General features: G+C 43.4%; 1 protein-coding gene across 1 annotated transcript in view; it reads left to right on the top strand.

The window, feature by feature from the left end:
* Nucleotides 1-27,595, top strand: part of LOC138304333 (3-oxoacyl-[acyl-carrier-protein] reductase FabG-like) — a 77,096-nt gene that overhangs the window by 19,930 nt on the left and 29,571 nt on the right. The window contains exons 3-4 of the mRNA XM_069244298.1: nucleotides 9,183-9,361; nucleotides 24,987-25,080. Of these exons, the coding sequence (XP_069100399.1) occupies nucleotides 9,183-9,361; nucleotides 24,987-25,080 (273 nt within the window). The remainder of the gene's footprint in view (nucleotides 1-9,182; nucleotides 9,362-24,986; nucleotides 25,081-27,595) is intronic.

A 27,595-nucleotide genomic window follows, 5' to 3' on the forward strand; every position in this document is an offset into this window, starting at 1 on the left:
AACTTGATCCATTTTGTCACCCAGATTCTTGACTACCTGCCTGGGGGTGGGAGAAGTACTCGATTCTGGAGGCCACCAGTCAGAAGACCAAAGCTAGTTGGGCCTTACCAAACAGCATGATCTTGGTCTTTTCTGTGTTCAGCTATAAGCAGTTATTTATCATCCAGTCTGCAATCACTTTCATCCCTTTGGAGAAACGTTCTTTAACTTTGACCAGATCTTCGTCAAAGAGATGACCAGCTGAGTGTCGTCAGCATGAGACATTATTTCAGATCCAAAGGATTTGACTATCTTGGCAAGGTGGGGCACATATAGGTTGAATAAAGTGGTGCTTTGGCATGAGCCCTGTGGGACTCCCTTGTCAATTACCATGGTGCGAGAGTTAAATGAGCCAGAGAGAGAGAGTTTATGTTCTGTTTTCTAGAAAGTTTTGGAACCACTGTACCACTGTCCCGTAGATACCTATCTCATTCAGCTTTTGGAGCAGCCTGGTGTAGGACACATGTCAAAAGCTGCAGAAAGGACCAACAGCACAAGCATTGATGGGAAGTTGGGATCTAGAGAAAGTCTTATAGAGTCCGTGACAACAACCAAGGTAGTCTCTGTGCTATGAGAGGATCTGAACCCTGATTGTGATGCTATGAGAGGATCTGAACCCTATATGATGGATACAGGATCTTATTGTCTTCAAGGTAGGCTGAGAGAGGTTCATTTATTAGACCTTCCAGCAGCTTGCCTCGAAGTGGAAGTAGCGAGATGGGCCAGTAGTTTGTAAGGTTAGTGGGGGCAACATTATCCTTTTTTTGAACAGGCATCACCTTCTCCAATTTCCAGGCCAGGCATATTTTCCCGTTATCTCCTTATAGGTTAAACAGAGATCTGATTGCGGGAGAAATCTGATTTGAGAGTTCTGTGATCCTTGGTAGGCATTGATCCAGGGGAGAGACAGATTTGGCCTTGTCTAGAGATCTCTGTATCTGCTCAAGTGAAAAAGAATCAAAGTTTTCCAGGCTGCAGATGCAGTTGAAGGGGAGAAACTTTAAGTTACGTTCCTAATTTGTCAGGTCAGGAGGGCTGAGGAAATTCTGGAAAATGTGCTTAATTTTTTTTTTATCCTCAATATGTCCACAAGAAATTCACCCAATTCTTGCGAGGTCTTAGTTGCCTTAGAAGAGGCGTGAGGATTGATTAAATCTTTGAGGACTTTGAATAGCTCTTTGGATGAATTACCATCATGATCAATTTGGTTAGTGAAGTGGGTTTTATGTGCTATTGTGATGTTCCAGTGGTATATGGTAAGAGATAATTTAAATGTCTCCTTGCCATTTTGATTATTAGTCCAACGTTAGCATCTCGCCTGTTTTAGGAGGGGAGATGTTATCAAAAGCAGAGTTAACAGCCTTATGATAGTCTGCTAGTGCTTGATTGACTTCTAAGTCCTTAGAAGCCATTGAAAACTCGAAACCTTTTGAAAAAGAGTAGGAGAAAATTAACCACCATTGTCTTTAAGCTCTTGTGTTGACTGTCTTTATCTTTTCAGTCCCATCTGTTTTAGGAATCTGAAAACGAATTATAGAAGGTCCGTCCACAGGAGCGATATTGGGGGATCACAGGTCAGAAAATTTGAATTTGTACAATTAAATCCAAATCATGACCTGCAACGTGGGAGGCTTTATTTATTTGGTCACCCATTAAAAGAAAGCGTGCCTTTTTTTAGGTCCCAGAGGGCTGTATACAACTGTTCCTTTACAGCAGTCCTTAGGGGATAATAGAAACATAAGTATACCCAGTCTATGTTTAAACAGTCTGTAAGAGAGACTTTGACTGTGTTTTTGTAAGACAATGGCGATGCCGCCACTGGTTCTAGCTTCTCTGTCAAGTCTGAGGATACGTAAGATCTGTGGTAGTGCCAGCATGATAGCAGGTAGGGTCGTGGGACTCTGGTGAAAGGGAGGAAATGATATTCCAAAGTTCAATCACGTACTTTGGAAAAGACCTAACGAGACTATGGGGCGGCGTGGAGCCTGGGGAGATGAAGGGAGGGAGTTGGTTTTAAGAGTACCTCTGAGAGTATTCTCCGTGGTACAAGTGGAGTTGTCAGCAGATTTTTCTTCTGGCATAGTGTCTCTAGGGGTATAATAGAGACAGTTACATATACATTTTAGGCAAACCACAGGACCTTCTAAGTGGTTCGGGAAACAACTCGTACAGCGTTAAGCAAGAGATGTGGAAGCCCTAAACAAGTCACCAAGATTGTGTAAGGCTGCAGACGTCTAGGTAATTCTAGTAAATTGACTAACCACTGCCGTGAAAGGAGCAGGGGTTCTTACTCATGGTGACGTTTGGGCATGGACGAGTGCAGACAGGTTTGCCTTTGGCGCACCTTTGGCTCCCTGGTGGCGCCCTGGCTGCACACGTCCACGCCGACATCAGCATTTCAAGTGACTGGAGGTTAGCAACTAGACTGCTCCGAAGATGGCAGCTTGCAATCAGGAAGTGGGGAAAATTTGCAAAGGTTTTTCTGCTCAAATGGTCAAAGACTGCAGCAAACCGGAAAGCAAGTGCGGCGCAAACACAGTGTCAAAATACATTGGAAACCTTCGCAACGCTAAGTGGTTTTTTAAATTTTCAAACGTTTCAGTGCCAGTAGTGTTATTGCCGGCATCAGCTTTCAAGTGACTGGAGATTAGCAACTAGACTCCTAACTCCAAAGATGACAGCGTGCAAACAGGTAGTGTGACAGATTTAGAAAGATTTCTCCTAAAAAAAAAGTCAAGGACTGTGGCGGACCGGAGAGCAAAAGCAGCACAAAGTGTCAAGATACATAAGAAAACTTCACAAATCTAAGTAGTTTTTAAAAAGTTTCAGTGCTTGTAGTGTTATCGCTTTCCTGCGATTTCAATCCACCCCTCTCAAATCTAATCCACCCCATCCAGTCACCCACTCCAATCCACCCCACTAAACAGCACCTTGAGATCCCACGGGTGATTAGCCGCGCTTTAGAAATCACTGATAGATTGATTGATTGACTCAACCCACCCAACTGTTCCCCAATACAGTTCATCCCACTGTACTCAAATGCAGTCCACCCAATTACCTCAATCCACTCCACCCTATTCTCTCCTCACCACGCCACACCGCTCTACAACACTGCAGTTTAGGACACTCTGTAGCACAAAACCACTGAAGTCTACTCCCCTCTACAACACCAGGCCTCAAAAAATCAACTCGCCCACTCACTATGTCAAGTCATGTTTATCAGGTTGAGCTATTTTTAGAAGCTACTCACCCCTTCTAGCTAATTGACAAAGAACAGGTGTTCTATTCAGCCAGAAAGTGAAGGAGCAGTAAATACACCTTTAAATCTTGTTCTGGTCACATTTGCTCTGTGTTCACAGACAGAGGTCAAAAGTCAGTTTGTATTACAATTAATTTTCCTTCTGACGGCAGAGTTCCTGGATTTTGTCCCATTTCTCTTAACACACATTTAAATAGCTAAGTGAACTGTGCAAACATTAAAAAATATATTTTAGTAGTTGTGAAAGGCCATTGTTTGTACTTCTGTGTGATTAAAAAAATATTTTAATAGGATGAAAACAAATCAGAACACTTTATATGGTAATATGCAAAGAATAAATATGTTTTCTGAAACACGATTTTCACAGATTTTAATACATTATGGAGTTTATCAGTAAAGCTACAAGTTAGTGGGAAAGGTTTTCGGTTTTCGACATTTTTGGGAATGTTTCTGTCTGTAACGGACAGTAGGCAACCAGGTCATGCTGTAGTGATATTTTTATTAAAAGTAAGTGTTTAAACATAAACATAGACACACTGTTGCCCTCGTAACAATGCTATTATTAAACTAAGAGGCCAAGTAATGGATCACATGTCCCCTGTATGTGGGCTAGATAATTTTTTTATAAATGGGGCAAACTTTAGTCTATTTAACCCCTTCGCTGCCAGGCCTTTTCCCCCTAGGGTGCCAGGCCTTTTTTTTGGCTATTTGGGGCAGTTCGTGCTTAGGCCCTTATAACTTTTTGTCCACATAAGCTACCCACGCCAAATTTGCGTCCTTTTTTTCCAACATCCTAGGGATTCTAGAGGTATGGGCCTTCTTTTTTTTATTTATTTTTTATTTTTTGGGCCAATGAAGAAGACTGTGGTGGTTGAAACGCGTTGCCCTGTTTTTGCATGTGAACTTTGAAAATTTGAAATTTTTACAAGGATTTTTTTGGTTTAAATAAACATTCCAGATGCTTGGAGTGCCAGCGTCTGAACTTTATTTGGTGTAATATTGAAATGGGTCCTGCTCCTATTATGGAACACCAACCTCGCTAGGCGAGCGCAGGAAGAACAGCAGGAGCTTTTCAAGATATATATATATGTATATCTCCCTGGTGTCTAGAGGTTTCTGCCCCCCGGGAACAGATCGGCCTAATTATAATAGGCCGATCTGCCCCCAGGAGGGTCGGAAAAGGCCTAAAAATATTTTGCCTCCCTGGGCCGCTCCCCTTATGCGCAAGTATAAAAAATTTTTTAAAAAATCCCTGGTGTCTAGTGGTTTCTTCCCCCTTTGGGGGAAGATTGGCCTAAAAAAAATAGGCCTAAATACAATTTTCCCCCAAGGGAGCGACCCTTGACTAAGGGGTCGCTCCCCATACATAAAAACATAAAGTAAATAAAAAAAAAGATATATCTCTGGTGTCTAGAGGTTTCTGCTACCCCTGGGGGCAGATTGTCCTAATTATAATAGGCCGATCTGCCCCCAGGTTAGGCAGAAATGACCTAAAAATAATAACAATAATTTGGTCCCCTGGGGAGCGGCCCTTGCCCAAGGGGCCGCTCTACTTATGTGTAGGTATCAAAAAAAAAATCCCTAGTGTCTAGTAGGCCTTTCCTTTTCTTTCATGCCTCTGCCTGTCCCCTCCTCCTGAGTGGAAGAGATGCTGAGGGACCTCTCATGTGGTCAGCAGGCGATCGCTTGCTGATGTCATCAGACGTCACTGGGGAGGGATCAGTGGGGTCAGGGTTCCATCCCCGACTGGGGTGTGTGGAAAGGAGGCCCACGGGGGAGCGCTCCCCCCTGTGGGCCAGGTGCAGGACGAGCTGGTCTCGTCCCCGGCAGACGGGAACCGTGTGCGAGGACAAGACCAGCTCGCCCCAGGCACCCGAGGGGTTAAGAAAGAAGTTTTTTGTGCAGCAGAAATGCTGAGCTCATATATTTCAAATTACACTCAGATGTGACTATGAAGAAAAAGGCGACTCTGCAAACTAAAATATTTGCCTAGGATCTCACAATTTGAGACCCGTTTACAGGTCAAGTACTTTACAATTATGGTTGAGTAGATTATTCAAGTTACTTCACTTGCAGGTCCAGTAACATTTATATGATTTTTCAAGGCCTGGGCACTCTAAGCCCCCTACTTGACTCTACGCCACTCCACACCAACAAATTCACTCTACGACAGTCCATGCCACCAACCTTTAGCCATGCTGAACTGCAACCACACTGGTGTACAACCTGGCAAAAAGACATTGCCAAAGCCAATATCTGTTGTATAGACATGACCTAGTGGCTTTGCCGTACTTGTTTACATTTGCAGTGACTGACCAGTGGAATGCAAAATGATTGGTGCAAAGGCCCAGGGACAAAAAGTCAATTTCTTGCTGTTCTTACAACACAACCGTTTGCTTCCGCTGGTTACCGCAAATGTCACTGCAAAATTGCACTGGCTATATTAAAAGCACTCTTAATTCTGACCACGTTGACTAGCCAGTTGTTCTGTTTTTTTGTTACGCAATTCTTTTATTGAAAAAACAAAGCAGAGCAATACAAAGGGGGAGGGCGGGGAGAGAACAGGGTATTTCAAAAGATGACAGCAAAGTCACTACACAATGGCAGTGAATAAATTGAGACCCAAATGAAACAAACAGTACAGGTCACATGTCATACAATGAGGCCATAGCTTCCAAAAGGGGCCCCCATGATACGGAGACATTCATTAAGGAAGAGGAGGGAGTAATAGTGGGCTATGTTTTGGGGGAGGTGGCGAAAAAGAGGGAGGGGAATGGGAAATGAAAGAAAGAGAAGAGAGAGGGACGTGGGGGAGGATGGGTTGGGGATAGCAGCAGGGGAAGGGGAGCACCTGAGGGGATCCATACATTCAGGGCCAAGGAATGGGTTGTGGGACAGCCTTCAAGCAGAATGTCTAGGGAGAAGGAGTTGTGAGTAGGGTCACAGATTAACATGCAGAGTCTTAGAGGAAGGGTGCCTACGTCTGGAGAAAGGTCTCCGTTCTGTCCTTCCTGGAAGTTGTAGATGATTCGCCCATGGGAGGCTGCTTGGTACATTGCCCTGAGCCACTCCTTATGGAAGGAGGGTGTAGGGGAGCACCAGTGAGGAAGTATATATATCTTGGCTGTGGCAGGAGCCATATGTAAGAGGTGACACTGGAGGAGGGAGAGGTACAGTGAGTCCAGTAAGAAGATTAAAGAAGGTAGTCTTGATTGGCGGGATCTCACTAAACGTGGTGCCCACTGCATCCCAAAGGGGGTGTATCTAGGGACAATCACAGAACACATGAAATAGATCACAGCGGGCATAAGGGCAACACCAGCAATTCTTGTGGGGCAACAGGCCTACTGCTCGTTTGAGGTAGAACTTCAAACGAGCCTTTTTCGTCTCACGGTTGAATGCCTCCATGAGTTCAGCCCAGTCATCTGCCTCGTAGTCCGTCTGCAACCTAACGGGCTATTAATGTGGAGGTTATTGAGGAGAGGAAGAAAAAAAGTTAATGATTCAAAAGGCTGTAGAAACCAGACATTACTCTGTAGAAGCTGCCCCACTTCCTAAGATAGGAGACTACCAGAGAGGTTTGGAGGGCCCAGGGTCAAGCAGAGGTTAAGGCAGTGTTGTAATTGGAGGTAGCTCCACAACTGTTGAGGTGGTAGGTGAAAATCCTCACAGAATGCTGTGAAGGATTTGAAAGCACCTCGATCAATTACCTGGTTTAGACTGTTGGTGTCTGCCGCTTGCCACAATAGGACCTCCCTTCCAATGTGCAGGCTTGATTTGCTCCATATTGGCACATGCTCTTGGAAAAGGGGGTCACTCCAAAGAGACAATGGGCTCATCGCCAAGATTTCGTAATGACCTGCAAGATCGGGTTGGCAGGGCATAGCAAGGTGCGCCTCCCTTGTAAAGTGAATACAGCCCTTGCTGACTGGCCAGCAGTGTGCTCTCTGCCATAACTCACTGTGGCGGGTCTTGTGTCCTGGGGAACATGTAAGCCAGCTGGGAGAGGTTAAGGGCCAGAGCATAGTGCTTGACCGAAGGGAGGCCCAGTCAGCCACACAAGCGATGTGGCAGACGTTTGGCAGAGGCTAAGCAGAGCGGGATGACCTCCAGACAAAAGAACGTATTCCTGTGCTAAAATCCCCATTAATGTACACTTGTTTTGCGAACTATACCCTCATCACTGTACTCTGATCATGTGTGGTCAAAAATTGCTGTGGTGGGTGGAAGCTTTTGGCCTAACTAGCTGTAAGTTAGATTTGGCCATAGTCTGAACCGAGAGTAAGAACCTCATGACCAGCCTGTACTATGTGTTTGGTTGCCATACATGAATTGACATTTTACTGCCCCTTTCCCACAGTCGTTGTGGTTGTTCTTGATGCTTCTAGAAGCTTTCTGGTGCCTCTTAGCTTTTGGTACCTGTCTATAGATGGCTTGTGTATCAACAGGTTTGTCCTCATGAGTAGATTAGTGAAATGGCTTCATTCTAATGGGACTCTGGATTTGTCATCTGTACCACCAGTAAACTATACAACCGTAGCTCAGCCTCTTGTAATGGAAGGACAGCCATGGAATAGCTCAGAGCGGTAGCCAAAACTTGGGCTATCTCCCTCAATAATTCCTTTTAAAGTGTGACTCCTCGTACTGTACCGATCCCGATTCAAAGTATTTAAATGAATCAAAATTACAGTCCATTGAGTAAGATAACACACTTCATATCCTGGTATTATGAAGAGAATGTACATTTTCCTAACTATTATGATGAAAAGTTTCAGTTCTATTACAGTAAAACAAAACTTCTTAAAGGTAAAGTGTGTAGACCAATCCACAGTATTCATGACGTCCCTCAACTCACCTCCCCAAAGAAATGCCTTTGATGGTCTGGTGCCCTTTGTGTAATGTTCTGAAAAAAACGGAGATGTCAGTATCTGCTTCTGCCATAACCACTATACATATATAGCCGTCTTGTGAATGGGATGGTTCAGGAATCTACATGTCCTATTTAAAAAAAAAAAAAAAAAAACACTTTTCCTTTTTGTGCCACAATGTTCTCATTATACCAGTGTTCTGATAATAGCCTCTCTGATTATGCTAGTCTTATATCACTGAAGGGAAGCTAGCAAGGTTCTGACTATTGTGAATCTGCTGTGGTTGGTAGCACTAGTTCTATGGTTGGGATGCCCTGTATGTCTGTACACCCACACGCTTGCCTGTTTAAGTGTATTCACTTTCTCCTCTTGGATCTTTACCACACATGAAAAGATAGGAAATGTACTCCTAAATTCCTGAACTTAGGAGAAAAAAAGGGGCTGTAGGAAAAGTGAAGTTGCTGTCGCCCAGCACATTTTCACATGAGCAAGTGTCCTCTCCTGCAGATTCTATAATGGTATAAATGTTAATGATTTTTTTTTTATATAGCACTTCATAGTGTCTGCTGATTCTAAGTTCTGTAGGTAACGTATTACTATTACGAGGTCATTAGTGCTCAGTTTGCTCACTCTGAAGCTAGGTTAAAGGGATCTGCACTTTTCACCTGCACTTTACATCACATTGAGGAACCTTCCGTTCCTACAGGTTTATGCCTGAACCAACGCAGAAGCGTTACACCCTGGTGGGGTATGCAAGGAATTGTCACTTTTCAGCTCTGAAAAGTAAAAAAAAAAAAAAGAAAAAGAAAAAGCTCACAGTAGTATAAAGAGACCTACTCATAAAGTTTTATTGGTGAATAGACATGACTTACACACTAATAGAAATTAAAGCACAGTGTAAAAACCAACAGAAAAGCATTACAGTTGTAGGTATGTTTGGTGGTTTGCTTCATGGATGTTTCCCATCTGTGATTGTAGATTTTTTACTTTGGATGACCTTGTTTTCCCCCCTCCAGCCGCTCCTGGTTCCTGGGGAGCTGACAGATGAAGGTGTCCCTGAGAAGATAATTCAGGATACGGTGGCGCACTATGGACAGCTGGATGTTCTGGTAAACAGTGCAGGGATCCTGTCAATGGGAACGATTGAAACCACTTCCCTTCAAGATTTCGACAGAGTCATGAACATAAATGTCAGGTGAGCCTGAGGAGTTAAATTAGCTCTGCAGTCTCTCTTCTAGAAAAACTGGATTTTTCGGTCCAGAAAAAAAACATCTTTTGGGATTTATCTATATGTAGGCACACTCCAAATCTCTTGACTAACCATGGAATGTATTGCATTGACAACTTTGTTGCCAGTATGTTAACTAGCCATGAAAAGAGTTGCATTGACACCTTTACTGCCAACATGTTTACCAACCATTACAGATCCTGCACTGACACCTTTGTTGCCAACATGTTTATTAACCATAGAAGGGTTTGCATTGACACCTTTGTTTCCGGCATATTTACTAACCATGAAAGGTGCTGGTGTTGGAACTGTCATGGTGAAAGTATCCCTGCACAAACATTATGAGTATTGGAAAATTGCAGAAATAATTCTAATCAACATTTTGTTCCTAGGTGAACCACCTCTGGAAATGTGATCTTATTTCCATGAAGGTGTCTTCCTGAAAAGGTTGGGCCATGAATGTTAGTGCTAGTAACAAAAATAACCCAGCAGAAAACAGTAAACGTTTGGGGATCAACTTGGTTGCAGGTGCAAGAGTGTAGATATGCGATTCAACAGTCAAATCCTAAATGGAGTAGTAGTATTCATCATTGTTGAGGCAATGGTCAAAAAACCTGTTTTAGCAGTAAAATAGAAAGGTTGGAAGTGACAAAAGAAAGAGAAATGCATCTAATAAGTAGGATGCTCAATAAATTTATGTTGATTGAAAAAATAAATCACGAAAATAAGAAAATGCGTTAGTGAATTTAGGTTTTGTGGCGGAGCCTTACTCTTTAAATATGTTATTGTAAACATGCATCCTCGAGGGCTAAAATGTATGTTCTGATGGATACAACTACCTGTGGATTCCTCACCTTATTAATTTGTCCTTGCGCCAGCATCCAACGGAAAGTCTTCTTCCTAGCTGTCCACGTCGACGAGGACGTCATAATGGCACGGCTCCATGTGACTCTGTCTGACGTCAACGTGCCAATCAGAGGTCCTCGTCGGCGTACTGACGTAAGTTTTCCTTTTTTCCGTGCCTTCGACGCCAATGGTTTTTCTTCCTGGCTCGTTGATTACTGTTGTGTTTTTTGGTGGTTACAATGTCGCCTCCAAAGAAGTCCGGTTACAAGCCATGTAGAGAATGTGGGGGTCGGATGTCTCTGACCGATCCACATTCGGATTGCATTTGGTGCCTCAGTTCTGAGCATGATGTTGAAGGATGCTCATCGTGCCAGAGTATGAACCCTAAGGCTCTAAAAGAGCGTGAGGTGAAGCTTTTTTTGGCGAAAGCGAAGAAGAAGGGCCATAAGAGGGATTCCTCCCATGCTTCACCAAAGAAGCATAAGAAGCGGCGTCATCATGATTCACGGCGCCGTCATGATTCTCGGTGCCGGTCGGAGCGGAGCCGATCGAGGTCGAGGTCTCGATCTTCTCGACGCCAGAAGACATGGGAGATGAGCCCTACTGTGACGCCTCAGCCAAGAAGTCCGGAATTGTCGCCGGCGCCATCGGTCTTTGAGGTTGCTCATCATAGCCCTCAATTTTCGCCGGCGTCGAGAGAGCCTGATGTACAGTCATCTACTCAGCAATATCCTGCTTTCCCGGCTCCAGGGGCGGATCCGGCTGCATTTTTTAATGCAATGTATGCCGTGTTTCAGTCCATGGCCCCTGCTGGTGCACTGGCGGGTCCCACGGGGCCATTGGCATTTGATTTGGGCTCTCCGGCGCAGTATAAGGCGGCTCCATTCATGCCCTTTTGTCCGGCGGAGGGTGTTGGATCGGCGCCGAGGGTATCTCCTTGTGGGAGTTCACCACCTGTGACAGTGGCTCCACCATCGCATCAGCCGATGCCATCGCCACGCCATTCAACGTCGATGATGTCTCCTTCCAGACCGGCTCCATCGCCCTCATGCCAACCGACTCCGCGGAGGTCATCGTTGGACTCCGTGTCGGCACCGGCGCCGGATGAGGCTAGGAGTCACCCATCTCTTCCCGGGCCTTTCCGAGATGTCTTCGGCATCGATGGATTCATTATCGACGCCGGCTTTGGAGACGCATCTTCGGTCTCGTAGGAAGGCTTTACGTCTTTTAGAGGAGTTAGAGTACAGATAGTTGGAGGAAGGTGAGATTGAGCCATCGAATGAGTTCCAAGGTCTGGCCACTGCAAGTGGGCTAGATACTTCCCTGGAGTGGGACATTGCGTCTCTGGGGGAGTTTACAGAAGAAGCTGCATCCTTCCATACGGTGGTCAGGAAGGCAGCAGAGTTTCTGGACTTGCCCTTGTCTGTGGCGGAGGTGAAAACTAACCTGCTCACGGAGGTGTTGCATCCTTCAGCGTCAAGTGCTGATCCTTTGCTGCCCTTCAATGAGGCTTTAACTGAGCCTATATTGGATTTATGGAGGAAGCCAGTTACGACTCCTGCAGTGAACAGGGCAGTGGCCAGGAGGCATAGGGGCGCACCGGGAGATCCAGTTTTCCTGTCACGTCATCCGACTCCTGAAAGTTTAGTGGTCCAAGCGTCTTGCTCCGCGAAGTCTGCTCCTGGGACATTCCCTGGAGTCCCAACTGATAGGGAGTCCAAGAGGATGGAGCAGTCTTCGAAGAAGATCTTTTCATTCGGTAGTAGGGTGCTTAAGGCTACTAATTCTACCTGTGTGCTGGGCTGGTATGTCCACGCCCTTATGGACTCCGCTAAAGAGATGGCCAAGGATCTGCCACAGGAGGTACAAAGGTCCTTTGGGTCTCTTTTTACAGATGCGCAGGCGGCTGCACAGCAATTAATACAGTCAGGCCTGGACACGTCTGATTCGGTAGCCAGGACCATGGGAACATCTGTGGCTACTAGGAGGCATGCCTGGTTAAGGTCCTCTTGATTTTCATCGGACGTTCAATCCACCTTATTAGATCTACCATTTGATGGGGAAAAGCTGTTTGGAGAGAAGGCCCTTGAACGGTTTAAGGACAGTCGGGCAGCAGCTCAGTCTTTGGGATTACAGACTGCTACTGCTGCATCTTATAGACCTTTTCGCAGGTTTAGGGGGTTTGCACGTGGCTCTGCCTTTCGGAGGTCCCAATATTTACCCCAGCAACCTGCCAATCCGCCCTATTGTGCCTTTAGAGGGCGGGTAGGGGTAGAGCTAGAGGGCCAGTCCAGCAGCCTTCATCTTCATCCTCCTCCTCCGGTGGACAACAGCAAAAGCAGCTCTAGTTTTCCCCACTTTATCGTCCATACTTCTCCTGTAGGGGGAAGATTGAGTCTTTTTCTCCAAAAGTGGGAGTCGATTACAAAGGACTCGTGGGTGTTAAGAATTGTTGAAAAAGATTATGCTCTCCCCTTTCAGGAGTCCCCTCCTCCCTCCCCCCCCCCCCCGTCCCTCATTTTGTTGAGAAAACCATCTTCTGTTGTTGCAACAGGAGGTTATGACCATGTTGTCAAAGGGCGCAATAGAGTTGGTGCCGATGCAGGAAAGGGGACAGGGGTGTTATTCAAGATATTTCCTGATTCCCAAAGCGGATGGTCGTCTAACACCGATCCTAGACTTGAGGATTTTGAATTTGTACCTCAAACAGGAGAAATTCAAAATGCTGACTCTAGCGCAGGTACTATTGGCGTTGAACGAAGGAGACTGGATGGTGTCTGTCGACTTGCAGGATGCGTACTTTCATATTCCGATACTCAAGTTGCACAGGAAGTATCTCCGGTTTGTGGTCGGGACGCAACACTACCAGTTTGCGGTCCTTCCGTTCGGACTTACTTCAGCACCTCAGGTTTTTACGAAGGTGCTGGCGGTTGTTGCAGCACATCTCAGAAGGAGGGAAGTAGTGGTTTTTCCCTACCTGGACAATTGGTTGATCAAAGCCAAAACTCCAGAGCTTGTGTTGTCTCATCTGCGAATGACAACCCAGTTGTTGTTCGATCTGGGTTTTTCAGTAAATGTACCCAAATCTCACCTGGAGCCCTCTCAACGCCTCCTGTTCATAGGGGCAGTACTGGACACAACATTGTTTCGGGCCTACCCCCGCCTCAGCGGGTTCGGGACATTCAGACGCTGATTCCAATGTTTCAAATTGGAGCGGCAGTTCCAGTCCTCAAGGTCTTACGCTTGCTAGGTCTGTTTGCTTCTTGCATTCTGTTGGTCACTCACGCTCGCTGGCATATGAGGGCTCTTCAGTGGTGCCTCCGCAGGTAGTGGTTCCAGCACAAAGGAGATCTCGGGGATTCAATAAAGATCTCTAGGGACGCTGTAGCGGATCTTCATTGGTGGACAGCAACCTTTCCCAAGGAAAACCGTTTTCACTACCACCTCCTGTGGCCACAGTAATATCGGATGCTTCCACTCTAGGGTGGGGAGCTCATCTGGGGGATCTGGAGATCAAGGGTCATTGGTCTCCAGCGGAACAGATGTTGCATATCAATCTGTTGGAGTTGCGGGCGGTACGTTTGGCGCTCAAGGCCTTCCTCCCTTCCCTTCGGGGTCAGTCAGTTAAGGTCCTGCCAGACAACACTACCGCGATGTGGTATATAAACAAGCAGGGAGGAGTAGGGTCGTACCTTCTCTGCAGAGAGGCTCTGCGACTCTGGTCCTGGGTTCAGGACCATCAGATTTGCTTAATAGCGAATCATTTGGCAGGAGTTCTGAATGTACATGCGGACGGTCTCCGTCGTCTCTTCTCAGTAGATCACAAGTGGCGTCTCCATCCGGACCTGGTCCTCTACATCTTCGGGATGTGGGGTACGCCTCAGGTGGATCTATTCACCACTCAAGAGAACGCGCACTGTCTGTTGTTCTGCAGCCTCCAGTATCCGTTGCAAGGAGCGTTGGGGGATGCGTTTCAGATGTCCTGGAGCGGCCAGTTGCTTGATGCGTTTCCCCCCATACCCTTGATTCCTCGGGTTCTGAGGAAGGTTCGTCAAGACCGGGCCCAAGTCATCTTGGTGGCACCGGACTGACCGAGAAGGGTATGGTATACAGACCTGCTTCAACTCTCTTAGTGCCCTCCGCTCCGTCTCCCGCTCAGGGCAGACCTCCTCTCACAGTTGCAGGGGCAGGTTCTACACCCCCATCTCCAGAGCCTGCACCTTCATGCCTGGAGATTGAACGGGGCAACCTGAGTTCCTTTTCTCTCCCACCGGATGTAGTGGATGTTATTCTATCGTCCAGGCGACACTCCACTAAATCCATTTATGCCGGCAGGTGGGAAAAGTTTGTGGTTTGGTGTGGAGAGAATCAAAAAGATACCTTAAAGGACCACCTTTCAGATGTTCTTTTGTCTGCTCTTGATTTAGCAAAGAAAGGCTGTACGGTAGCTACGGTTAAAGGTTATTTGGCGGCTCTGTCGGCTTTTCTTTGCTTTCCGGACCAACTTTCTTTATTTAAATCTCCAATTGTAAATAGGTTCATTAAGGGTTTAGTTAATAAGTTTCCTCCCACGCCCTTTCACATTCCTCAGTGGGACTTGAATCTGGTACTGACGTTTCTGATGGGTTCGCCTTTCGAGCCTATGCATTCATGCCCGTTGAGATACTTGGTCTTAAAGACTGTTTTCTTGATTGCGATCACTTCTGCTTGGAGAGTTCAGGAACTTCAAGCCCTTTCTGTTAAACCTCCTTTTACCATGTTTTTCCCTGATAAAATGGTGTTGAAAACCAGGGCGGCTTTTCTGCCAAAAGTTGTCACTCCTTTTCATTTGGGGCAGGCTATTACCCTTCCCTCATTCTACCCTCCTCCTCACCTCTCTAAGGATGAAGAGAGGCTCCATCGGTTGGACTCTAAGAGGGCGCTGAGTTTCTACCTAGAGAGGACAAAAGACTTTTGTCTGGATGATCAGCTGTTCGTAGGGTATGTTGGACAGCGGAAGGGCAGAGCGGTCCAGAAACGAACAATCTCCAGGTGGGTCATCCTGTGTATAAAAGTTTGTTACTCTCTGGTGAAGAAAGTTCCTCCTGAAGGTATCAGGGCCCATTCTACTAGGGCTAAGTCCGCTTCTTCGGCCCTAGTGAGAGGAGTTCCATTAGTTGACATTTGTAAAGCGGCAACTTGGGCGTCCCTCCACACCTTCGTAAAACATTATTGTTTGGACTCTGAAGTGAGGAGGGACGGTCATTTTGCTCGCTCGGTATTACAACATTTCTTGGTGTAATCAGGCGGGCACCCACCACCGAGTGCGGTACGGCTTTGGGACTCTATTCATAAGGTGAGGAATCCACAGGTAGTTGTATCCATCAGAAGAACAAGTTACTTACCTTCGGTAATGCTTTTTCTGGTGGATACACTAGCTACCTGTGGATTCCTCACAGTCCCTCCCGCCTCCCCGTTGCCTGCCTGATTTCACAGCTATCTTGTAAATGGTTGATTTTTGTTTATCTGGATATATTTATGTATATATATATATATATATATGTTTTTATATATTTATGTAAATATATGCGTTTAATGGGGAATGTTATTGTGTATAGATATTTTTCTTTATGGTTTTTGATGGGTCGGTTCTCACCTTTTCGCCACAAAGGCACGTAAAAAATGAGGTGAAACGGACGTCAGTACGCCGACGAGGACCTCTTATTGGCACGTTGACGTCAGACGGAGTCACGTGGAGCCGTGCCATTATGACGTCCTCGTCGACGTGGACAGCTAGGAAGAAGACTTTCCGTCGGATGCTGGCGCAAGGACGAATTCATAAGGTGAGGAATCCACAGGTAGCTAGTGTATCCACCAAAAAAAGCGTTACCGAGGGTAAGTAACTTGTTCTTCTGGGGTATTTTATATGCTGGGTTGATTCCTTAATAAACCAACTGATTTTGATGGTAAACCACTATACAATATCGTTAGGTTTGATTTCCATAGGTTCTAAACATTAAATTTCATTAGACATTAGCAACTTTAGTCTGTGAATTATTTTCGCTGCCAGTTAAACTTAAATTGATTAAAAGAGGTTGAACAGGAATGATAAATCAAAATATTTACTAGCATTGCTGCCATGGCCAAGAGACCTGGTCAATTTTGTCATTTGTGACACTGTGATTCCTTCAGCTAGAAGACAAGCGTTTGTAGTCTGAATATGAGTGGCCACCCGCTTGTTTTTTTTTTTTTTTTTTAATTTTCCTGATGTTGTGATCCCATGCAAATGAGGAAACATCTTGTGCCTTGTGCCTGTGTCACATTAGAGTCGCAGACACACAAGCAAAAAAGCTCTACAGGAGTGTGCTAGGTTTATTGTATATTGGAGATAACACCTTCTCCCTCCCCATAGCAGACTCTGCAGCCTTGGGGCGAGGACACAGAAGTCCCCATAGAACCTTCTTTACTCCACCTCCCCCCTGCTCCCAGATAAACAAGCAGTTGAGATCAGTTTGTTAGGGGATCTCTGCCCCTTCCAGAAGCAAGCAGAGTGTACTCCTCCTCCGTAATAGTGTGACACTGACTCTACTCTTAGTATCTGCAGAGGACCACCATGTACTTTGACCCCGGATTGAGGTCCTGAAGTCCTCCTCAGTGGTCAGATGGTCACGAGGCCACAGAGTGGTTGGTGAACAATTGCACTGATTCCAGCACATGCTGTCACTCGCTAAGTTAGATGTTTCATTCAAGACTACTCTTTTTTTTTATGGCGTGCACAGCCATGGCGTGTGCTGAGTGCATTAGTTGGTGGTACAAACCAAGGCTATGCACCCCATGTGTAAATCAGTCCCTGGTGTGTGGAATGTTTTATTTTCTGAGTTGCAATTTGAATTTAGAAAATGTCTGTTTTTTAAAAAATCTAGCAGACCAGACTACGACAGCTTCAAAGTGGCCCCGTATCATGTGCAACACTTTCATCTAGTCCTGGAGTTTTAGCAAGTAACTCTTTGCTTTCTCAAACTCGTAGCTTAACTTTTCCGTTATAACTTTGATTCCAAGTGTTCCAGCATACAGAGTGCAGTCTAAAAGGCTGAGACTAATTAAAGTGCTGTGGATCACATGGGGACTACATCACAACAAAGACTGCATACCAACCACCTTATTACATTTTGCAGCACATTACCAATAATGGGAGGTGCACTACTGCAATGATAAGTGACAGGGATGCACTGTAAGGAGGAGTTTACTATACAGGGTTTTCGTTGCGTGACATTCAAAAACCTAATTTGTACCATTACTCTCTGTGAAGTGCTGATTATTACATTTGTAGACTTTCAAAGCTGTACTGCGGTGCAACCCTTTAAAATGAAGGCCTTAAGAGGGGGGAACACTCCAATAAAATACATACCTGATACCGCTCCCATCACAGAAGGGCAGATTGTTTGAGGTGGGGTCGGGTGACTGTTGACAGGTTGCCCTTACCTACATCCAAGAGATAAGGTAGGTGCTCAATAATCCTGGCTACATCACAGTTTTTTTTTGTTCTTTTAAGTAAAATGGAAGTATGTATCGCTGATGAATCTCTAGTTGGTTTTCTGAATTTCCTTAAAGCTTCTTTTGTTGTATTTCTCATGTTTTGTTTGAGGTAAAAATAAAATAAAAAAAAGATGTTTTTCCGTTCATTCCATACCCTGAAATGATGGTTGCATTTACTAATCGCTTGGGTCTGAGTCCTGTTGCTTTGAAGAACTATTGAATTTTCGAAGTGTTTGAATCAATTTATATGTCCTGCTTGCTTCTTGATTGTTTTTGTTCATGAATACAAAACCCTATCATGGAACCATGGAATTTGCTCCCAGGTGTTAAACTCTTGGCTAGGTAAGAATTCCCCATGGGAGTATGAAGTTTAGAAAATAGACTGACTAAAGCTGCCTACAAAGGATATTCACTACAGAAGACCTATCAATGTATTCCATGGAGACACTACAGCAACAAATGACGGGGAAACAAAGGACTTATTGGCTACAGTTTTCGGAACAGAAAACATTTTTATACAAATGACTAAGAGTTTTCTCATTAAAAGCACCCTTTCAGACTTAAGGAGACACTCTAGAACCCTATTAGATTCCTAGTGAATTGTTGCAGTTTCTCCTGTCCTATTTTTTTTTTTGGCTGGCATAAGCCAAGGTGTCAAGACGTTTTGATTTTACTAAAATTGCATCGGTGATAGCCATAGTGTAATTATGGTTCTGACAGTGTTTCTATTGAAAATGCATTCTCTATTTGCCTATAGCTTTTGACCTGTTGATGGATTTGCACAAATCTTCCCAGTCTACTTAGTCAGCTAATTTTTGGCAAGCCAAGTTTCATGCAAATCAGTTTACGAGAAAATAAGTTAAAGGTGGAGGGGTGAAAAAATGAGTGATTTCTCATTTTAGCTCCCGGACAAAGTTTTGCTCATGTCTGTATCCTGAATGACTGAACTGATTTGCACTAAACTGCGCTAGAAAATATAACTTTACTCAGACTGCTCTGATTTGATGTAAACCTTTTAATTTGTTTCAATTAGCTTCTAGAAAAGTTACAGAGCGGGTTATAGAGGCTTAAAACTGTTGTTTATCTCCGCCGATTTTTTTTATTTACACAAAATACGTTTGGCTGAAAATATGTTTTAGGTCATCTTGAAACACATGAGTCAGCACCAACTCTTGAGTACCAAGCTGTAAAAAAAAATGTCCTAGGACAATGGGGACCCAACCGCAAAGGTGCCCCATGGCAGTTGACAGGGGAATGCAGATGTATAGAAAATACAAGAAAAAAGCACCAAAGGTGATACATGAATGGTGACTCAGAGCCAGCTTGCTTGACAGTGGCCATTTTAGTTGTGGGATTCAACCCGTATTTTGTGCATGACTTGTGAGTTGCATCTGACTTGACAGCACAGCACAGAAAACAAAGGAGTTGATTCATGCCTATTTTGAAAGACTGTTGCAAGCTTTTAAAGCAGCTTAGTGGGTCTGACATTATTGAGCCGAAAACCATGAGTTCGGATCAAGGAAAACAGAGTAAGTGTATGTGTATATAGGATTAGCAGTAGTTTGTGCGATTGTGGGTATTTTATTGATTGCTGGTTTGAGTGTGTCTGTGAAAGACAAATTTGAGAGCACACGTCAGTGCTGGAAGAGTCACAATACGAACAAGGCCGCATGTGTGAGTACAAGAGATTGCTTCATCTTGACGACTCAAAGTGAAGTTTGTATTTAAATGTGTACGACATGTTACTGTATCAATATATTGAAACTATGGATGTGCATGATGGCTATGTTTGTACACAGATTCCTTCATCACATATCACAGCTTACCACTAACATAGATTTTTTGCAGTCTGTCACTGACACGATTGTATAACCAAGAGTATATACAATATGTCTATTCTAATTTTGACCTTGTCCTTTCTTTTGTGCCTATAAATCAGCATCAGAGTAGTATTGCTAAGGTGACAAACATAGAATTGTGGAAGGAACTGCATACACTCACATAAACAGATCAACATGCATTCCCACATCAATTGAGAAGGAGTTCATTAATCAAGTGGATGACGGGAGACAAGCAATGAAAAACAAAATAGAAAAAGGAGTAGTTTTATGGAGTTGGCAAAAGGATGTTATCCATCCTGCTTGTAGTGATACACAAGGACGCTTAGCTTTAGATTGACAACATGTAAGAAAGCTATTTATACATAGACCTCAGTCAAAGATTGACACAGAATTTGTAGAGACTAGTGAATCTAGACCTGTTTTTGTTTAAGAGTGTTTGGGATTTTATGTTAAATGGACAGGACCCTGCTGTACCAGGTGTTTATTTAATTTGTGGGAAAATGCCTATTACAAACTGCCAAAAGGCTGGTATGGTACATGTTACTTAGGGGTAGTTTTTCTGAAAATCTACCATGTAGACAATTTTGACAATCCAGTCTGGAAGGAGAGACCGAATTCCAAAGCAAAGAGAAGAGCTAATGCAGCAGAGACTAAAGGTGATATATTTGGTGCCATCATCCCATCAGTTGGTGTAATCTTAAATGATATCAAGATTTGAAAGTTGTCAACTATAGTGGACTAGAAGTCTACTCATTATGCTGGAGTAGTGCTGCTAATGGATACGAAAACAGTTGTTGTGAGATCAATGGTGTTGGAAAATCGTCTTGCATTAGACATAGTATTGGCAAAGGAAGATGAAGTCTGTAAAGTTTTACAGGTGCAACATTGTTGTACTTTCATACCTTACAACAGTAAGGAGATAAGGAAGTTTATCTCTAACATGACAAATCTGAAAAATGACGTGAAGACTTAAAAGAGGCAAATGCCTTGAAGGCAATAGCTAAAGTATTTTTGTGCATTTGATCGTGGTTTGGAGACTTGGGAAAGGGAATAGTAAGGATGATTTTAAGACCTTTTTTTGGTTGTGGCTTTATGTTCTTTGCTTGCAGTCGGACTGTTCAAGTTATACAAAGTTTGGAAGGTGCAAAGAGCTAATAGTAAACAGAGGAGAGAAGAGATTGAAATGGAGAAGATAAGGAGTGCTTATTACAAGAACCTGAAGAGAATTGAGTGTCAGTAGACCAAGGCCAATATGTTGTCCGACCACAAGGCTTTGAGTTGCCTCATTGAAATGAGTGTCCTTTTGTGACAGCATAGATTGCCGCCAGAGGAGGGACTGTTGGAGCGAAAGATTTTAGTAAAGTTCTTAGTGACCCACATGTCAGCATTAGGTGGCATTTATATTCATGTTTTAAAAGCTTAACATAGAGAAAGCTGCACTGATACGTATTTTAAAAGTGCTCACGAATTGACAGTGTGCTAACGAGATTAAAATAATGTTAAAGTATATTTAGTAACTGTTAGTAGTGAAACGAACTTGCTTTGTAATGCGTAATATGATTTATTAGTATAAAGTTACATGCACAGAAAAATAAATGCATTTCTCTGTCATATTTAATATAATGATTTGACAAAGATTGCAATTATTAATGAAATGTTTTTACATATTCTGATAATATATTACGACTGCAGAATTTATAGGTTTGCATATTGTGTGTTTTCTTAATAACAATTAATACTTTCTATTGTTGTATTAGCTAGACTAGACGTGCAGACCTTGTGTTTGCAGTCATGTAAAAGAGATGAATCATTCCACTTTCCTAACATGAATTTTAGGTGTCCCATTGTTCAGTGTACAAGATTGGCTTCCCAAAGTCCTTGATTTTGGAACATTAAGGACTGTGGACTAAAACGTTAAAGAAACCGTTAGTAACATGAACTTTCACATGAGAACTGCTTAAAAGCATTGTACACCTGGGCAAGAACTTGTATTTTATCCATTGATGTACAAAATTGTGATTGACTGTTGGATTTACATGGAAGCAGGCGACGACTTCAGATCAAACCTGAGAATTCTTAGTCATGTTGTAAGTTTGTTTGGAATTCGACTTGCAAAAGGGGCAATGTCCAATTACGTAATATGGACACATCTAACTGACCAATCAAGCTGTTTTAAGTATTTTGAGTTAAGGGATGGACTTTGTAAGTTTTAGTTAGTCTTATTCTGGTGTTTATCCTGATCAGTGCTTTTTCTGTTCTCTGTGCAGCCCGTATACTGCACTTTCCCTGATGTTGCTCCTAACGAATTTTGCTGATGATCTACATGCTTTGCTGACAAAACTGAATTGAATGCTGACCCTAGGAGAGTTATATTCTATTGCAGATGTTATTTTCCCCTGGCCTGCGTATCTTTAGTAGAAGTTAGCTTGCTGACACCTGCCTATTTTATTTTTTTTAGTTAGCTTATTTTGCAGGAGATAAATGATTTTCCAAATTATATTTGTCTTTTTTTTTTTTTTTTTTAACTTTTGTTCGCATGTGTTAACCCGTTCCCACACATGGTTTTCTTATTGTGGCTAGAAGTGGAACAACCTATGTCTAAATCCTGATTTATAAATCTTTTTAATTTAATTTGGCTAATGTCTTCACAGTCTGATTTAAGAATATTTCTGCTTCTCGAGTCATTTAATTATTAATATGTATTCTTCTTCTTGAATGTCCGATGGTGTTTATGTTGAGTAGATTAAATTTGCTTTGTTGATTTGGCCAACCCATGTTTTTTATTTATCTTTACAGTTTGATTTTGAGCACAATTTACGTGACTTTGGCTTTGTGGTTATAAAATAAAACTTTGAAACTTTTATAGATTGTAGTTTTCTTCAGTGGCCGCATTGGTCATAGAGTTTAAATTTGTTGTTGGGTTTGCAATGATTGTGTACAATTCACCACACTCCTCACTGGGTCAAAATATAACTCAACCTCAGAGAAGCATTTTTGAATCCTGTGAAGGATGAGAAAATGTGTTAGCACACTGAGTAGCCCCCACTGCAGGTTAGGCACAGGGATAGGCTTGTGGCTAAACCCAGTTGAGCTCATGACTTGGCTGCAGGTCGGGGTGTTAGGTGGCTGCAGACTCTGCATGATGTTTGGCTGTTTCAGGGGTTGGGGGGGCACGTTGGGCTGGCTGTGCAGCTGGGGTTGGGAATTAAATACATCTTTAAACATGAATGACATTTGCAGAAAAAACACAGTTAAAATCTTAGTTATGGTTCTGGCTTAAAAGCATAAAACCAGTGAAATTAGCTTGTTTTAATTATAAACACACAGTCTCCGCCATACCTAATACACCTATTAGCCAATGGCACAGATTCACAAACACAACATGACTGTGCCATTGTGTATGGCGAGGGGTGTGTTCATGCATTATCATAACTGGTGCATGTCATTGGTTTTACACGTTCAAGCTAAAACTATAGCTCAGTTTTTAACTGTTTTTCAATGAGTACATAACATAATTACTTTTTGAGGCTTCCGGTGCTTCCTTGTGCTCTTTATCCACTGGTCTGACTTGTCATTTCCAGTTTTCTCCTGCCCACTGCAGTATACAGTATGTGGCAGTGTGTCATCCCACTTCAGCCATTGGCTAACTTCATAATTAGTGAAACATTCTGCTCTTTCATATGTATATGAGCACACAAAATAGTTAGTTACCTTCAGTGTCAGAGACTACTCTGGCTTGTTATGTCCTTTTTAAGAACAAAAATGTTTTACTTTTAGTGATTTTTTTACATTGACTAGGGCATGGCAGCTCCAACAATAAAGTTGCATTAAAACGTTGATAAAACAAAATGGGTATTGATGAAGCTAAATGTTTGGTAGCCAACACAAAACCTATTTGCTTGGCTGAAGCTTGTTGTAAATTGGATTTTTGTTTACTTATGTATTACAGCTTACATTTGTGTAGTATGGCCTGCTTGTGACTGACACAAAAGAAGAAAGAGATTTTTTTAACATGTTCGTGCACAGAATGTAGTCAAACATTTTTGTCCACCTTTAGGTTTTTTGGTTAGGGACTCTAATTTGCCTATGTGGGCCCCTTCCTCCTCAAAAAAGGGCGGGTGCACCAGATGTCCATGCTGAGGGTTTCTCAAGAGTCCCAGACCTTGAGTTAAGAATAAGATAAAGAGGAAAGATAGGTTGGCTTGAGAGAGAAACGCGAATAATGAGAGGGATATAGAGCGAAGAGAGTGAGAAAAGACCCTTGGATTGGCATCCCTGGATAGTCATAGAAGAGAATGGATTAAACAGATCGGTGGGCAGGTGGGAAAAGGTGAGGAGAGCACTGGGGCCTTGGCCAGGAAAATATGGGAGAAATTAGGGAGGTGGGCAGTGCTTAATTTTAACCAGTGATTGCCGGTGGGGGGCACCAGCACTAATTTTTGGGGACCAACACTCTTCAGACATTTCCTGAGAACAAGAGTGAAAACCCCACAATCGAGAACGTAGGAGGAAGAGGAAGATGGATAAAACCATCACAAATGGAGAAAGCAGGAGCACACAAGAGTGAGATAAAGTTGCAGGACGTGTCTGGTAGTGGATTAAAGACGCCTTAGGTAGATTCAAGCCTACTACCCTCTGTATTCAGAACGCTGACATTTAATAGTGCCCGCGGTGGGTTTTTAAGCAGCGCTGTTGGCACTGGCACTCTTTATTTTACAAATTAGGCTCTGGACATGGGGGTTACTGCTGTTCAAAGTTTCTGCTATATGAGCACGGTGACCTCTACTTTGCTCGAAGATTGTTTTCCCTGTCCCCCAACATCCTGGAGCCCCTCAAACCACTGAATCACTTAGTCCTCTTGTTTGGATCCTCTAGGAGTCTGCATTGGGTGTCTCTTTTGTCTCATTCTCAAGACATTTCCCATTGTCTGCTTGAGGGCTGTCCGAACTTAAGATTTTATCTCAGTAAGTCTCCTCCAGTTGGGTTCCCCAATTGTGCCTTTTCTGCTTGTTGCGTTTTTCGGAGCGTGTGCTGGGAATTTTTGGATTTTCCTTAATGTAAGTTTGCATATCTTTACATTGTGTTTGTGCGTTGATTCCGTGGTGAATCAAACACACTGAAAGAACCATGCGATAGGCACTGGTACAAAAAGGAAGAGCGGAAGGTTAGGCGACACTCATTCTTTGCCGGTCCCCTCTTTGTCCTGCTTTTTACGTAATTGAAAAATAATGATATCCAGCACCGTCAGTGCATGTTTGTCTTGTGTTTTGACTCGTCTCCCTGTCATTGTGTGAGCGGCATTATATATAGCCTTACGAAAGATGAGTGGCTGTTCGGTGTTATTTATTGACACAGACTCTCACATTTGACTTTTGGTTTGCCTCTTCTAGGTCTGCTTTTTATCTAACCCACCTGGCAGTGCCCCACATTATCGAGACCAAGGGAAACATTGTTAATGTCTCCAGTGTTAATGGACAGAGATCGGTGAGTGCTATGCTTGTAGAAGATGGCAAATATAATGTTATTTTAAAATTACGGCTGGAATGTTCAGCCACCAAAGTTTCGAGGCATCTAAGCAAATTAAATGTACACAACGCTAACCTGATGAATGCAAAAATTGTATTGTGAACTGGCCAGTGTTCTAGTCTTTACTGATGGTGTATCAAGCAGGATTCAACTTGGTTATATGGGAGGGCGTTTTAGAGCTTTGCGGCTGCAGCTGAATTGTTCTTTCACCAATTCTGCGCATCCTACCAATAGAGGCAGTCAGTAAAGCTAAATCAGCAGATCTTAAACTTCAGCCTAGGGTTTATCATATATAATTGGCTGCCACGATACTGGTGGAGTTTTGACACATACCTTTCTGGATAACATGCCTATTGTTGTGATATAATTTGCAGAGCTTACTTTTGTTTTACCTCTACACCTGCTGTACATGGCAAACAAGGACGCCACAAAAAATGTGTTGTGTACATTTGGGCAAAAGACAAACACAACACCTATTTGCTAAAGTTTTAATATTTTCTTCTTTAATGGTGGACACAGATTTATGAATGGTTATCCTGAGAAAGATGACATAAACCAAGATTAACCCCCTCTTGTGCATCCCGGGTCAATTTGGAAACAACAAACTGCATCAAGGAGTTGTGAGATGGAGGTTAAGACGACAAAGGCAGATAGAGATTGAGGGACACCTCACACTGCAGACCGGATAAGTCGAACAGTTAGTTCCATGTCCTGTCTCACTCCTGTTCTGTTACAGCTCAGTGATCTCAGTCCGATATAGTTAAAGTGAACATGAGTACAGAAAATGGTGCCACATTCATTGTGGCACCTTTAATTAATTTGCAATTATTTTCACAGTCCATCACTTCATAGTATGTTTTGTAAATCTTAGAAAACACAAGGCAAGCTCAAAATCATCAGAGATGCGTGTTTATAGCTTTCGGGGTAGGAGCAGCGATCTGTTGTTTCTTTAGCCAAGTTTGATTTGAAACCAGCTGGAATGAATAGGAAGGTTAGCAGCATTGAAAACTACAGCACAGCTTCTAATAGAGGAGTGTGCTGTCACCACCTCAAATGGTTATTCCAAGGTGTAACTGTGGTGTCGGTGCTCAAAAAAAGTCTTGTCCATAAATTCTTTCTCTCTGTAATATTTATAACCTTTTAAAAGGTTTGACACAGTTATGACCGTGACCCTGCCGCGTTGAGCCAGTGTTGCATCTGGGGTGTAATTGAATATACATGCACATATTTGGTACTTATCTTTGAAGATGCATAAGCACTTTTCTGTCCTGTCACTACGTGGCAGAATACCACCTAGTAGAGAATATGAGAGAGCCTTGGACTAAACGTATTGAGGCAGCATGAAGATAGCTTCATACCTGAATGGGGCAGGAACTTAAGAATACCATGGAGCATGACAGAATGGCTATGGAGGACTGGTGGGTCTAAGACAGGAAAAGATTAATATTGAAGATCAAGGATGTAAGCCATGGCACAGTGTAATATAGAAAGCGGGTGGATGTGACTGATGAAGAAGATGCATGCTGTTGATCTCTAGCATGAAGCCACTTTGCTTAAGCCATACCTCAGAAGCACTCCTGGGCCTGTGACGATGGCCTCCGGAGGTTCCTTTGTCATAGATTTGAGCACTTTTACAGTATTCCTTTTGTCTCTCAGTAGGGGGTTTATCTCCCCCCATGCCTTTACTTGCACAGGTCCCTTAAGTCTCTAAATTTACCATGAAGAATGAAAGCATGCATTTTCACATTTGGAATTCTCTTTCAGAGCCAGGTAGCATAATATTATCCTGAGCATTAGACCTGGAATTACTCCATTTTTAATCCTATTGTAGGTGGTGCCAATGCAAAGGCATGCAGCTTAGGATCCAAGACGTTGGCCTTATGGGTCCAAGTATGGGGGGCACTTTTCACTGACTAGTGACAAATTAGGTAGCAGATTGGTCTGTGCTTGAAGGCATCTAATTTCCGGGATTGCTGCTATGGGAGCATTCTGAGTATTTGGATCTGTTTTGCCATCTGTCTTGCCTTTAACATCAACTTGCCAGCTCCTGTTTCTCTGTTTCCACCAACCTTAATAACTTCTAATACTGTGGCAAAATCAGGGCAGAGAGAGTATTTGGAGGGGCTGTTTGAACTGCTGGGCTATCTACAATTTGAGCTGCTTCCCTTTTTTGGGAGCTGCCTGCTGGGATCTCTTCTGGAATGCCCACTTTATAGCTGAACCATTTTGTTATACGGCTCTGCACTTAAAGGAATATGCCCATGTTGCATATATTCTACCAGCTACAGCGTTTCCCTCGTTCACCAACCTTCCCCTTCTGTGTCAATCATGTTTGCTCCTAGTGAGGGCACATTACTTTTCTTCCACTTCTCCTTCCACAGAACGGCCCAAAATAAATCCACCGTAAAACAAAGCCATACTGTCATATAGTTCTGTTCAATGGGCTCAACGGGCTGCATGACAGACCAAGAAA

The sequence above is a fragment of the Pleurodeles waltl genome, chromosome 7, assembly GCF_031143425.1.
Source record: "Pleurodeles waltl isolate 20211129_DDA chromosome 7, aPleWal1.hap1.20221129, whole genome shotgun sequence".
NCBI classification, from domain to species: Eukaryota; Metazoa; Chordata; class Amphibia; order Caudata; family Salamandridae; genus Pleurodeles; species Pleurodeles waltl.